Below are 12879 nucleotides of genomic sequence, written 5' to 3'. Positions count from 1 at the left end.
TCTTTCCCCCACTCCTCCTACCTCCCTTTCATTCTCTCTAAAAAATCAATGGAGAGGGGAAAAAAATCAATGGAAAAATATCCTTGGGTAGGATTAAAAAAAGATCATATGCTCTTGGATTGTTATCAGTATTTAGCAGTCCTATCTGTGTGAAGACATTTTCAAAGATGAAATATATAAGATCTCATTATAGATCAGCATTAACAGATAAACATTTGCAATTGGCTTTGATGATACGGAACACTAACTTTGAATCCCAATTAAGCAGCAGACCTGTACTACCAAAAAAAGAAATGTACTCAGTTATATTTTGAATTCTGTCAATAAAAAATTTGTGATTTTTCTTTAATTTTTATGTGATTATATAATATCCTTGATTTTGCGTCTTGGCATGCAAAGTCTAATATTCAGTGTTTACTCCCTTGTAGAATAAGTTTGCCAACACTGGTCTAGAACAACACTGGACAAGTACATCGGGCTGTCCACTGGATACTCCTAGACATTCAAACAAAAACCTGGATCCACTCCCAAGTTCTTCTATTCCCATCTTCTACTCATTAAATGGCCTCTAGTTCAATTATTCAAGCCAAAACTCTAGAAGTCTCCCTTGATTTTTCTTTCCCACAATGTCTCTATTAATCTGTTAGAATGTCCTGCCAGTCCTGCCTCCAAATATAATAGTTTTAATTCATCTACCAGGTGTACCGGTTAATAATGCAGATTTTTTTCAAAAGATGGAGTTACACATATGATGATATATATGCGATTTGATATGTATGCTATTTTGTTGTATTGACAGCAAGCTTCAAAACTTCATATGTAAAATTTGCTGAAGGTGTTAACTTCATAGATATTTTTACGCTTAAAAATGTCGAATTTCGTGCCAAAAAAAAAAAAAGAGCATTTGTGGGAAGTTTTAATTTGTTACTTTATTTTGAATAAAAAGTTATCATATACTTCAGGAAGCTTACGGTGAACATGATCCATCTCAAGATACTTGTGAACGCTGGTTTAAACGCTGTAAAAGTGATGATTTCGATGTGAAAGACAAAGAACGTCCAGGTCAACTGAAAAAGTTTGAAGAGCAACAATTATAAGCATTATTGGATGAAGGTGCGTGTTAAACTCAAAAACAACTTGCACAAAGATTAAACGTTGCTCAGCAAACAATTTCTGATCGTTTACAAGCAATGGGAAAGATTTTAAAGGAAGGAAAGTGGGTGCCATATCAACTGAACGAAAGAAAAAATGGGAAACTGAAAAAGTCATCAGTAAAATGTTGCTTCAACAGCACAAAAGAAAGGCTTTTTTGCATCGAACTGTGACTGGCGATGAAAGTGGGATTTATTTTGAGAATCCCAAATGCATAAAATCGTGGGTTGATCCAGGTCAACCATCAACATCGACTGCAAGGCCAAATCTCTTCAGAAAGAAGACAATGCTCTGCGTTTGGTTGGATCAGGAAGGTGTAGTGTATTATGAGCTTCTTAAACCAGATGAAACCGTTAATACTGATCGCCACCGACAACAAATAATCAATTTGAACCACGCTTTGATCTTGAAATGACCAGAATGTGCCAGAAGACACAGCAAAGTAATTTTGCTTCATGATGATGCACCATTACATACTTCAAAACCAGTTAAAGACACGTTAAAAGATCTTGCCTGGGAAGTATTAACCCACCTGCTGTATTCATCAGACCTTGCTCCTTCAGTTTACCACTTGTTCCCATCGATGGCACACGCACTTTCTGAGCACTTCAAAACGTACGAAGAAGTGGAAAATTGGGTCTCTGAATGATTTGTCTCAAAACAAGGAAAGTTCTATCGGGACAGTATCCACAAATTACCTAAAAGATGGAGGAAACGTGTAGCTAGCAATGGACATTACTTTGAATAAAGCACTTTTGATGTTTCTCTTGAAATTATCATGTTTTCTTTGATTACAAAATCCGCATTATTAACCGGTACACCTGGTACTTCTCTCCGTATGTGCTTTTACCCACCTCTCCACACCATTGAAACAGCTTTATTGGTCTCCCTGTTTCCATTCTTGTCCCCTAATGATCCAATATTCATTCTGCAACCAGAGGAAACTCTTTAAAATGTTACTTTAGCCCTAACCGGTTTGGCTCAGTGGATAGAGCGTCGGCCTGCGGATGCAAGGGTCCCGGGTTTGATTCCAGTCAAGGGCATGTGCCTTGGTTGCGGGCACATCCCCAGTGGGGCGTGTGCAGGAGGCAGCTGATCGATGTTTCTCTCTCATCGATGCTTCTAACTCTTTATCCCTCTCCCTTCCTCTCTGTAAAAAATCAATAAAATATATTTTTAAAAAGAATAAATAAATAAAATGTTACTTTAAACTCTTTTTTAAAAATAAATTTTTATTGATTTCAGAGGAAGAGATAGTAACATCAATGATGAGACTCATCGATCAAATGCATCCTGCACGCCCCCTACTGGAGATCGAGCCAACAACCCGGGTATGTGCCCTTGACTAGACAAAATCGGGACCCTTCAGTCCACAGGCCGACGCTCTATCCATTGAGCCAAACCAGCTAGGGCTACTTTAAACTCTTTATTGCCTTTCCATTGCAGTTAGAATAAAATCCAAATTTCTTATCACAATCTGAAGGGCTTTAGATAATCCAGCCCTAACATACTTCTTCAATCACATCTGCAATGGACTTAATGATTGTATCCCCCCATCCCAATATATATGTTGAATTCCTAACATCCAATGTGATAGGAGGCGGTGCCTTTGGGAAGTGATTAGGTCATGAAGGTGGAGCCCTCATGAATAGGATGGGTGCTCTTATAAAGATACCACAGATAACTCCCTTTCTCTTTCTGCCATGTGAGGATACAGCAAGAACATGACAGTCTATGAACCATCAAGCAGGTCCTCACAACATAGAATCTGCGGTGCTTGATCCTGGAATTCCCAGCCTCCAGAACTGTGAGATATAAATTTCTGTTGTTTATAAGCACCGTCTATGTGTTACAGCAGCGCAAACTTAAGAGAGCTCATTCCTCTCCGGGTCCCCTGGTCTCCTTGTCAAACATCCAACCCCTTTCTTTCTTGGCCTTTGCATCTGCTAAACACTTTAATGGAACACCTTCCTTGCCCAGCTTTGCATCTCTAGGTCTTTCTTTTCCTTTGGATACCAGATCAATGTGCACAGTATGCCTTCCTTTTCTGTTACTCCCCAGCTCATTGCCTGGTTTATTTCCTTTACAGCACTGGAATGTAATCTTGAGGCAAGCTATGTCCGCCATGCCTAGAACAGCACCTACATATAATGAGTAATAGTGGATAGCTGGCAAATATTTACTGAATAATGAAAATTCCAAGAGTCCCATGATATGGGAAAATAAGAGCTAGTGGAGCACATAGCAGGGGCCCTGATGATGAGGGTGGTTTTCTAGAGGAAGTGATGTTTAAGCTGATAACTAATGTGAGTAGGAATTACCCACTGAGGGCCATTTCTAGGTAGGTAACTATTCTGGGTGGAGAGCTGAGCATGAGGAGCAGAGGCCTAGGGGAGAAAGCAATGAGTGAGGAAACCATAGAAGAGCAAGAGGAAGCAAATGAAAGGTGCAAGCTGAAAAGTTGGTGAAACAGTACTTATCTGCTTTAGAAAGATCACTCTGGCCTTTGTGTGTAGTGAAAAATAGAGGGAAGAAAGACAGAAGACAATGAGTTAGGTTATAGTAGCAGTAGTGAGAATGAAGGAATGCATCAGTTGGAAATATTTGGGAAACAGCACTAGGACAGGTATGGGAGTGAGGCATGTTCAGGAACACGCCTAGGTTTCAGTCTTGGGCATTTGGGTAGATGGTGGAACTAAACCTGGAAGGAACAGAGAAACAGCTGGCTGGAGGTGGGGTCGAGCTTTTTAGGCATGTTGAGCTTGAGATGTCTATGAAGTGTCTACATAGCTGGTTTAAATATTTGTCTCTTAAGTGATAATCCAAGGCCCAAGCCCTTGTGATTTTGCATTTATTGTTGAAGGAAGGAAAAAAGAAATCTAAGTGGGTCTGGGGGTCAGAAAAACTGGAGATATGAAATTAAGAGTCATCAGTATTTAAAAGGTTTAACTCAGAAGAGTGGATAAAAATCACCCAGAGTGTATACAGTTAGAAGGTGAAAGAGCCTTGAACTCTAACACTTAAGGAGAAGGTAATAACAATGATAACATCTAATCCTTACTGAGTGCTGTATGCCTCCTTTCCCTTTTAGTTGAAAACATTTCTCTTTATGTGATTCTTCCCTGAGAACTGACCCCAGTAAAGGCGTAACTGACTAATGTTCTTTCATAATAATAGCTAACATTTATTGAGTTTACTGAGTGCAAAGCATTGTCCATTACATGTCTTCTCACAACTCTATGAGCATGATTAACTGCAAATGGGAACTACACAGAGTAAAGATACGAGGGGATAAGTACAAGAGGAATGGTTCTGGGAGGGGCGAACCTTGGACAGTAGGAACATCTCTTCCACTAAAGAAGGAAAGAACAGAGGCAGAAAGGTATGTTACCTGTATAAAACAAACTCTCTCATCATGGAAACTGTTTTCTGTACAATACCTAAAAACTTTTTAAAAGATTTCAAAATTGATTTTTAGAGAGGAGAGAGAAGCATCGATGTGAGAGCGCAATATCAATTGGCTGCCTCCTGCACCGGGGACCAAGCCTGCAACCTGGACGCGTGCCCTGACCAGAATGGAACCGGCAACCCCCCCCAGGGCACAGGGTGACACCCAACCAAGCCACATGGGCCAGGGTACAATACCTAATAACTTTTGAAATAAAACTCTGATATGATATTTGTTTGTATTTTTTAATCCTCACCCAAGGATTTTTTTCCCCATTGATTTTTAGAGAGAGTGGAAGGGAGACACTGATGTGAGAGACACATTAGTTGCCTCCCAGGACCAGGGAATCAAACCCTTTAGTATGGGGGCCAACACTCTTAACCACTGAGGAACACCAGCCAGGGCGAACATGGTGCTGTAATTGGCTTTATAGAGTAATAACAACGTGCTCCGGGATTAAGGAGAGGAAGGAAACAATTATGCCTTCAGTTTAGAGGGCAGAGGTGAAAATTGGGCAGGTTCACATACCTTTTTTTTTTTTTAATCCTCACCTGAGGATATTTTTTCCATTGATTTTAAGCGAGAGTGCAGGAGGGCGGGGGCGGGGGGAGAGCCATCAATTAGTTACCTCCCAAATGTGCCCAACTGGGGCAGGAGATTAAACCTTCAACTGAGGTACATGCCCTTGACCAGGAATCAAACCCGTGACCCTTTGGTCCATAGGCCAACACTCTATTGAGCCAAATCAGCCAGGGCAGGCAGGTTCACATATCTTGAATACCTATTAAGTGCCAGGTATATCTGAGGCTTTAAGGATCCCAAAGTGGGCAACATGTGGAGATGGTCTGGGGTGGGTCTCTGTTCCTGTGGTCTGATCAGCAACCATTCCCTACTCTTCTATCCCAGGACTTCAACTGCCCCTTGAGGATTCCATGCCCACTCTGTTACTTTGAGGGAACACATGATCAAGGTGCTCTGGCCAGAGGGTGGATCTGAGGCTCACAGTTGTCATCTGGGAAATTTAATCTTGAGTGACACAAGAAATAAGAATGACTGGTTCATTACCACCCCAAAACATATGACCTGAAGAGACTTCCAGGAGTTCCTGTTCCCTGGACTCTCAAGATCTGACCCAGGTCTTATCCTTCCAAAGGCTGGTCCTTCACCCCTTCCTCCCATTTGAGGAGCCACCCCACATCCTTTCAGTTTCCTGTTTTGATAAAGTTGGAGCCAGCTTCCATTGCTTGCAACCTGAGGATCCTGGCCAATGGATATAGCCACCAACAGGATGTGTGCCCAAAGAATGACAGGTGGGTGGGATTGCAGTAGATTGAAGATTGGAGCCTACGCCTTGACCCCTTTCCCAATGTGTTCAGTCCTTAATGGTACCATGGCATGGCTCTTTTAGAGAGGCTGACAGATACCAGCTACAATTTACCTTTTCAGCCATAAAGTTACATTTTTTAGCCCCTTTTGAGGAACATGCTTTAGGGAAGTGAAGTTGTGACTTGAACTCATGTTTACCATTTCTACATTAGTTCAGCCATCCACATCCATTTGCCATACTAGTCTGGTACATGGAGTTCTTTGTGAAACCTCTGCTGACCTATAATAGGTCTTGGTTCAGTTTCCTTCATGCAACTACATTAACTTGTCCTGTCAACTATATGAACTTATCACACTACATTGTCATTATTTGTCTAGCTTCAGTAGTAGCTGTGAACTCCTAGAGAGCAGAGTATAAAGCAGGGTCTGGTACAGTGCTTTGCAGTCTTTGTAGAGCAAACTCAACATTATACAAAACATATGAAATTGGAGAACATTATAGGTAAAGATCATGTGAACCAAGGCCTTTAAAAAAAAACAAAAAGGAAGAGGGCCCAGCTGGTGTGGCTCAGGGGTCAACCTATGAACCAGGAGGCCAGTTTGATTCACTGTCAGGGCACATACCTGGGTTTCGGGCTTGATTCCCAGTAGGGGGCATGCAGGAAGCAGCTGATCGATGATTTTCTATCAACACTGATGTTTCTATTCTCTCTTCCTCCCCTTCCTCTCTGAAATCAATAAAAATACATTTAAAAAAGACAGAGAACCAGTTAGGAGATACCACCCCATAAAGAAAAAAAAAAAGTAGCAGTTCAGACTCTGAAAGATAAGGTAGCTTACCAGAGGTTATTCAGTGGCAGGTCCGGGCCTAGAATCTAGCCCACTGAAGTCCAAAATCGTTTTCTCTGCACCAGTGTGAAACTATCCCATTCTTTCCCCATCAACATAACCCAGCTGCAAAACACACCCAAGTCTTGGCAACTCTGTTTCACATTGTCTCTCCCACATAAATTACTCAGTCCAGTCCACTGTCAGTTCTCAATTCCAAAACGAAGTTTATTTGTCATGTGTGAGTAGGGATGGAAAGGGTGGGGGTGTGGTCCCACTATGCAGTTACTCTCTAACCTTCAGTATGTGCTGTCTCAACCCGTCTCTGACCAAAGCCATTTGTTCAGAGTAGTGGTGCTACCTTGAAAGCATTTTAGGTCAGTGGCCATCTCCTGAGTTCCCTGGTCACATTCCAATCACTGTGATCAATATATGAGTGATCAGTGGTGGTCAAAAGTAGAAAAGAGGCACACGTTGTTGAAGGAATACCCTCTATTAAAGAGGGTTCTAGTAATGACACACGGAATGTCAATTTGTTAAAGTGCTCAACTACAAAAATAAAGGTGTTGGGAAAATATCTACTGGTAAAAAAGCAAGTTATGATCTGAGGGGCTTCTGGAAAGACATAACAAGGAAAGTACATAAAAAAGAACTCTGCTCACATTTCAGCAATGATAAGGGAAAGAAAAACTTAGAGCTCAGTCCCTGAATTATTAGAACTCAAAATCAAACATATCCCTAGATGGAGACCAGCTCCTTTAACTCCTCATGGAGACTGAATGAAACATTTATCATTATGTCTTTTTGTTTTAACTCTTCTCTCTTCAAATAAATTTTCTAATCTGAAATCTGGTTTCCTGTATAAAAAGGTCTATTATGAGCAAGTGACCAATTTACATATGGCCTGCAAACCACTATTCTGTAATGTGATTAGTAAAAACCTGCAGTAAGATGAGAATTCTGAGTTTCCAAATCTGCCAGGTTGAAGTCCATACCCAAGAACAAGAGGTCCATGATATGTCCTCCTGGCATGATTATAAGATCCATGATTGAGGTGCCATGGTAGTGAGGGGTAAGTATCCATCAGCAGCAGTGGCTCTCTTTTCCTAGAAGTTAGTATATGGCTTCACAGTCACTTGTAAGTCCAGTGAGCAGTGGCCCAGCCCTGGCCCTTGCACAGGTCCCTGTGACGAAGGAAACAGGCATGGACTCGGAACCTACGACCGCAGTGGGGACAGGCATGCAAGGCTCCAGCGTGGGTCTTCATATGCTCCGTCAGATGGTGCTTCAGCTTGAAGCGCTTGTTGCAGATCCCACAGCCGAAGGGCCGGAGGCTGAATGTCAGCATAATGTGCCGGTCACGCTTTGGTTTCACTGCAAACCGCTTCCCACACAAGCAACCAAAACATTTTCCATCTGCAGGGGGTGTCCCCCCTAGTTTCACAGGCCCATGAACAGCCTGCCCCGCTCCCCCAGGTCCCCCACCCCCCGACAAAATTTCATTCCCATGAAGGTCCACTGGTTTCCAGGATGGACCTCCTCCTCCAGAGGTTGCCCCTACTCCCGAGGGCGGCAAGAACCCCAGCTCTTCACTCCCTTCAGTGCCTCCTTTAGGAAACACTGTGGTCTCCTCCATTATTCCTCCAGACTGAGTGCCACTTCCTGTTATGTCCTCCTTAGGCTCAAAGGGTTCCTGCTTAATGTAGAAGATTTTGGGGGGCGCTGCAGAAGGAGGGGCAGGAGGCTCAAGTGGTGCACTCTCCTCCTCTGGAAGCCTACGGGGAGTAGCGGATATGGGCAGTGGGTGGGACCCGTGAGCGTGGGGAACCCCTGATACTCTGGCAGGCTGAGGAGTCTGAGAAAGTGCTGCTGACCCCTGGTCTTCATCATCGTCTTCTTCCTCCTCCTCCTCCTCCTCAACTTGAATCTGTAACACCTCTCCCAGTTCACTCCCCTCCCCTCCAATGGGGTTCTGGGTAGAAGCAGAAGACTGCACAGGAGCCTGGAAAGAGGAAGAGCGAATGCACCAACCTCCTGTTGATGATGCAGTGGAAAGAAGTGTGTGATAAGGGGTCGCTCCACGGGCTGACATTCCGCCACCTGAGGTTTCTAATTCTCGAAGAATCTCTGAGCACTGATCTACCACTTGCCACATCTGGAGGCCACTGGCCACAAGGAGGTGGGCAGGGAGAGCATCCAGTGGCAGGCGCAGGCGCCCTGAATAAATGAGCTGGAGCAGCCCCTCGAAGGCATCCGCTTCAATGACGCTGGGCAGGGTGAGGCGTGGGGCATCCCCCAGGAGAAGCTTGTCGTGGAAGTAAGGAGAGGCAGCAGCCAGCACTGCTTTGTGAGCCCGAAGTTCCCGGCCCTGCACCAGGAGGGACACATCACAGAACTTCCCCTCCAGCCTGTGACGGTTCAGGGCTTCCAGAAGCATTGAGCTGTGCTGAGGGAACTCGATCTGGATGGTCCGTGGGGCGGGGTTGCAGTTCGGGGACGGGGGGACGGGAGGCAAAGGTGCCGAGGTATCCATGGCCTCCACAGGAAGCGATCCCAGGGGATCGAGTCCCGGAGGTGAGGGGCAGGGGTGGACCTCACGCCGGGTGAAGGCTGTGGAGGAAAGAGACGGGGGTCACAGCAGCTCGAATAAGGAGAGCGCGTTGCCTCAAACACCACCTGCCTTCCCTACCCCCACCCACCGCGACCCGCGGAAACTTTTCAGTCAGACCAGTCCCGCGCGCTCCCCCACCAACACCAACCGGGTTAACTCCGGGGCCCGTGAAGATGGGGAGGTCCTCCAGCCACAGCAGGCTGGCCCGCCGCTCCGTCGCCCACAGGGCCCAGCTCCCGGGAAGCCGCTAGCGCCGTGAGGCACCTCAGGAGCCACCGCGCCGTCCCGGCCGGAAGCCGCCGCCTCCCCGACGCCGACGCCGACGCCGGATGCAGCGGGCGGGGCTAGAAGCAGCCAATTGGAGCCCACCCCCCTCGTGTTGATAGGCTGCGCGGGCGAGAAGGCGGGGCTAAGAGGCGGGGCTGGCCGCGCGCAGCCGGAGGGGCGGCTGGTGAGGCGCCTGGAGTTGCGGTGGCGCCGCGCCCCGCCAGGTGCTAAGGGGCGAGGGTAGGAGGGCGCCTGCTGAGTGGGCTCCGCATTGTCCGCGCCGCCCGGGACGCACCCCGCCTGCGAGGCGGGTGTTGCCTCCTGTTTCCTCCGCTTGGCAAGTGGTAGGTCTGGGATTGGAACCCAATTCGCTAAGGAACCATGTTCTTTCCTCCATTCCGCTTGGGGACATTTTAACCAGCAATGAAACCTTATTTCTAGGTAATTACTTTCTCTATTTTTTATTTAATATGTTCTTATTGATTTCAGAGAGGAAGGGAGAGAAACATCAATGATGAAAGAGAATCATTGATTGGCTGCCGCCTGCAGGCCCCACACCTGGATGGAGCCCACAGTCCGGCCACAGCCGGGAATCGGCCGGTGACCTCCTGGTTCGTAAGTCCATGCTCAGCTCCGGAGCCCGCCTGCCAGGTGGTAATTCTTTCTCTAAAGGATGCTTGTAGATAGAGACTTGGAATCTTTTATCAGAGAATGCTCCTGTTCCTTGGCTTGGGGTTAAGTGGGGCAGTGTGGAGGGGAGAGCTACACTGGGTTTGGCCAGTGCAAAACCCTGTTAAAAAACAGACAGCAAGTCCCAAATGGAGTCATTTGCGCCAAGCCCATGTCTCAAACTAAGACTTAATACTTAACCTAATTGCAGTTTCACTTTCTCCCTGGAATGTAACCTTCAGCCATTCTGCCCGGGGTTACCTGATAGACCCCTTCCGTGTGGCTTAGGAGGGCGACATTGTCTAAAACAATGTTCTTAGCCAATCATTTCCTTTTCCCACCCCTTTCTACCTTTAAAACCATTTCTTTTCTGCAGCTGGGCTGAGCTATTTGTTGGATGGGATGCTGCCCAATTCATGAATCAGTGAATAAAGCCAATTAGATCTTTACATTTACTCAGTTGAATTTTGTGTGTGGTTTTTGTAACACCCTGCTCTAAAGCAGGAAGTCTGGCTGGGGGGAGAGTGACACTCCCGGAGGAGACCGTCTTGCACGGGGATAGTTCCTCCAGGGCTGTGGGTCTCCTTTCAAAAAGCAGGTCTTATCACCCTGTTGGTCCTCCTGGAGGCCCCAGCTTAGGAAAGCCAGCAGAGAAATAAAAGAACAATCTCCGTTTATTAAACATGGTTTTTCAGTTTCACCACACACTCCAGAAAAAAAGGAAATGGGCTGGGAGTGGAGAAAAAGGGACGGCGGTAGGGGTAGAGAAGGCTGGGAGGGGGGTTGGGTAGGGAGGGAAAATGAGAAAACAAAATAAAACCAGTAGGGAGATGCCTCTCCCTACCCTTAGGGTGGTGGGTGGGGAGGGTAGCATGGGGGAGGGGGCTAGGAAGCTCTGTACACAGGGGTTGCCCCCAGCCCCCACACACACACCCCAGATATGTACAGTACAAACCCCAGATAATTACAACAGCCAAATAAGAGGAGAAAGGGCGGGGGGGGGGGGGGGTCCCAGGTAGGGTCTGAGGTTGGGAAAGCAAGGAAAGGGCACAGGGATAAAATTTCACATATTTACAACTTTTATATAAGTATAAATTTGGCCCCGGCTGGGTGTATGTGATTAGGGGGAGGGGACTGAAGGGGAACTGTCCATACAAAAGAAAGAAGGGTGGAGTCTGCGAAGTCTCAATACCAAACGCAAGAAGGGATGAGGGGGCAAGGCTGGGTAGGGGATAGCAGTCAAGGAAGAGGGGTGTCAAGAAGGGGGTTCTCCCCTCTCATGACCTACCCACCCCAAACCCCATCCATCCTACCTCCCCTATCCCGCCAGAGAGCTATGTACAGAGAAACACCGAAAAATTGTGGAGCTGGCGGGAGGGAGGGAGGGAGGTGGAGGGAGATTGGGAAGGGGGGAGAAGAGAGGGTAGCCCAGCCCTGTCCTACCTCCCCCAGGGGACAGAGTCATGGAAAGAGGCCCCCAACACCCCTCTTCCACACAGGTCCCCCCACCCTGGGGGAGAGAGACATGGCTTTTCCTAGAGTAAGTTCCCCCGTCCCCCTGGGAGTAGAGACCATGAAGAGAGAGGGGAGGGGCAGGGGGGGCTGTGTGTCATGGTAGGGCAGATCAGCTAGTCTGTCCTCCCCAACATACACACCCTCCTAAACCCTAACCCCTCACCCTAACCTCAATTCCACCCCACCCAACACACTGGGGGAGGGGGGGGCATCAGCCCCCTCACCCCGCTCTGGGACCAGCCAAGAGCAGATCAGGTGTGGGAGGAAGGGGAGACAACTCCCATTCCCCCCTTGCCGCCCCCACCCTGCCCCGGTGGCCCCTCCACCCCATCTGGGTTCTGGGTGGGGAGGGAGTAAATTTAAGAGTGGTAGGATGAGAAGGAGTTTGTGCGTGCTGAGCCCCCCCAGACGCTCCTGAGAAATCAAGGGGTAGGGCCCCCTCACCCGGGGTCCCCTCCCCATAACAAGGGGGACAGGGGAGGCCAAAATGGGGCAATGGAGGGGAGTTAGATTGTCAGCTCTGGTTACTGCTAAAAAATCACCCTGAAGTTGAAAGTTTGGAGGTGCCACACCCCCAGGGTGGGGGCGAGGGTCTGTCCCCCAGTGCTCAGGGGAACGATGAGGCAGAGGATGGGGATAGCACCCCGGAGTGAAGGGGTCAGTGTGGGGTAGGTGGTGTCCTGGGGCAAGGGTCCTTGGGGATCACAGGGGGCAGCACCCCAACAGGAAGGAAAGAGGGGCAGCTAAGGGTCCCCGCTCTCCCTCCTGGAAACGGTGCAGTGGGGGTGGGGGACTGGTGCCCCCAGGAAGCATTCAGGGAGGCAGTCCCGCTGTCCTTCGGCGAAGTCCAGTCCCGGTGGTCGGTGCTGTCCGAGGTGGGGTGATGGGCAAGGAGGTCTGTGATGCTGGGTGGGCTAGTGGTCTGCGGTGTTTCGGAACTCGCCGTTCTCGGTGATCTGCAGCCGGGGTGGGGGGGGCGGGACTGGGGGGGCCAGGCCGTTCCAAGGTGGGGCCAGCGTCACACGCGGGTTTGTTGGACCCAAGGGGGGAAGCTGCCTCTCCT

At 47.8% G+C, this 12879-nt stretch overlaps 2 protein-coding genes and 1 long non-coding RNA gene across 6 annotated transcripts in view; 1 reads left to right on the top strand and 2 right to left on the bottom strand.

Annotated features, from left to right (window-relative positions):
- Positions 1 to 6957: 6957 nt before the first annotated feature.
- On the bottom strand, positions 6958 to 9690 carry ZBTB9 (zinc finger and BTB domain containing 9). Its single transcript, XM_036356396.1, has 2 exons — positions 9514 to 9690; positions 6958 to 9364 (listed from the first exon to the last, which is right to left on the bottom strand). The coding sequence occupies exon 2, from the start codon at positions 9285 to 9287 to the stop codon at positions 7887 to 7889; it is 1401 nt and encodes a 466-aa protein (XP_036212289.1). The 5' UTR covers positions 9288 to 9364; positions 9514 to 9690; the 3' UTR covers positions 6958 to 7886.
- Positions 9691 to 9770: 80 nt separating this feature from the next.
- Positions 9771 to 10756, top strand: LOC118679546. Its single transcript, XR_004975266.1, has 2 exons — positions 9771 to 9976; positions 10122 to 10756. It is a non-coding gene; the product is annotated as an uncharacterized LOC118679546 (long non-coding RNA).
- A 545-nt stretch (positions 10757 to 11301) lies between these two features.
- Positions 11302 to 12879, bottom strand: part of SYNGAP1 (synaptic Ras GTPase activating protein 1) — a 29983-nt gene continuing 28405 nt past the window's right edge. For 2 of the 4 annotated variants that reach the window (XM_036356390.1, XM_036356391.1), the window contains one exon: positions 11302 to 12877. In XM_036356390.1, coding sequence (XP_036212283.1) covers positions 12731 to 12877 — 147 coding nt within the window. In that variant the 3' untranslated portion in view covers positions 11302 to 12730. The remainder of the gene's footprint in view (positions 12878 to 12879) is intronic. The other 2 variants (XR_004975263.1, XR_004975265.1) reach the window with 2 other exon arrangements.

Source organism: Myotis myotis, unplaced genomic scaffold (genome assembly GCF_014108235.1).
Source record: "Myotis myotis isolate mMyoMyo1 unplaced genomic scaffold, mMyoMyo1.p scaffold_m19_p_26, whole genome shotgun sequence".
Classification (NCBI taxonomy): Eukaryota; Metazoa; Chordata; class Mammalia; order Chiroptera; family Vespertilionidae; genus Myotis; species Myotis myotis.
Note: the sequence above shows the minus strand (reverse complement) of the source record. Positions and strands in the feature narration are given on the sequence as shown.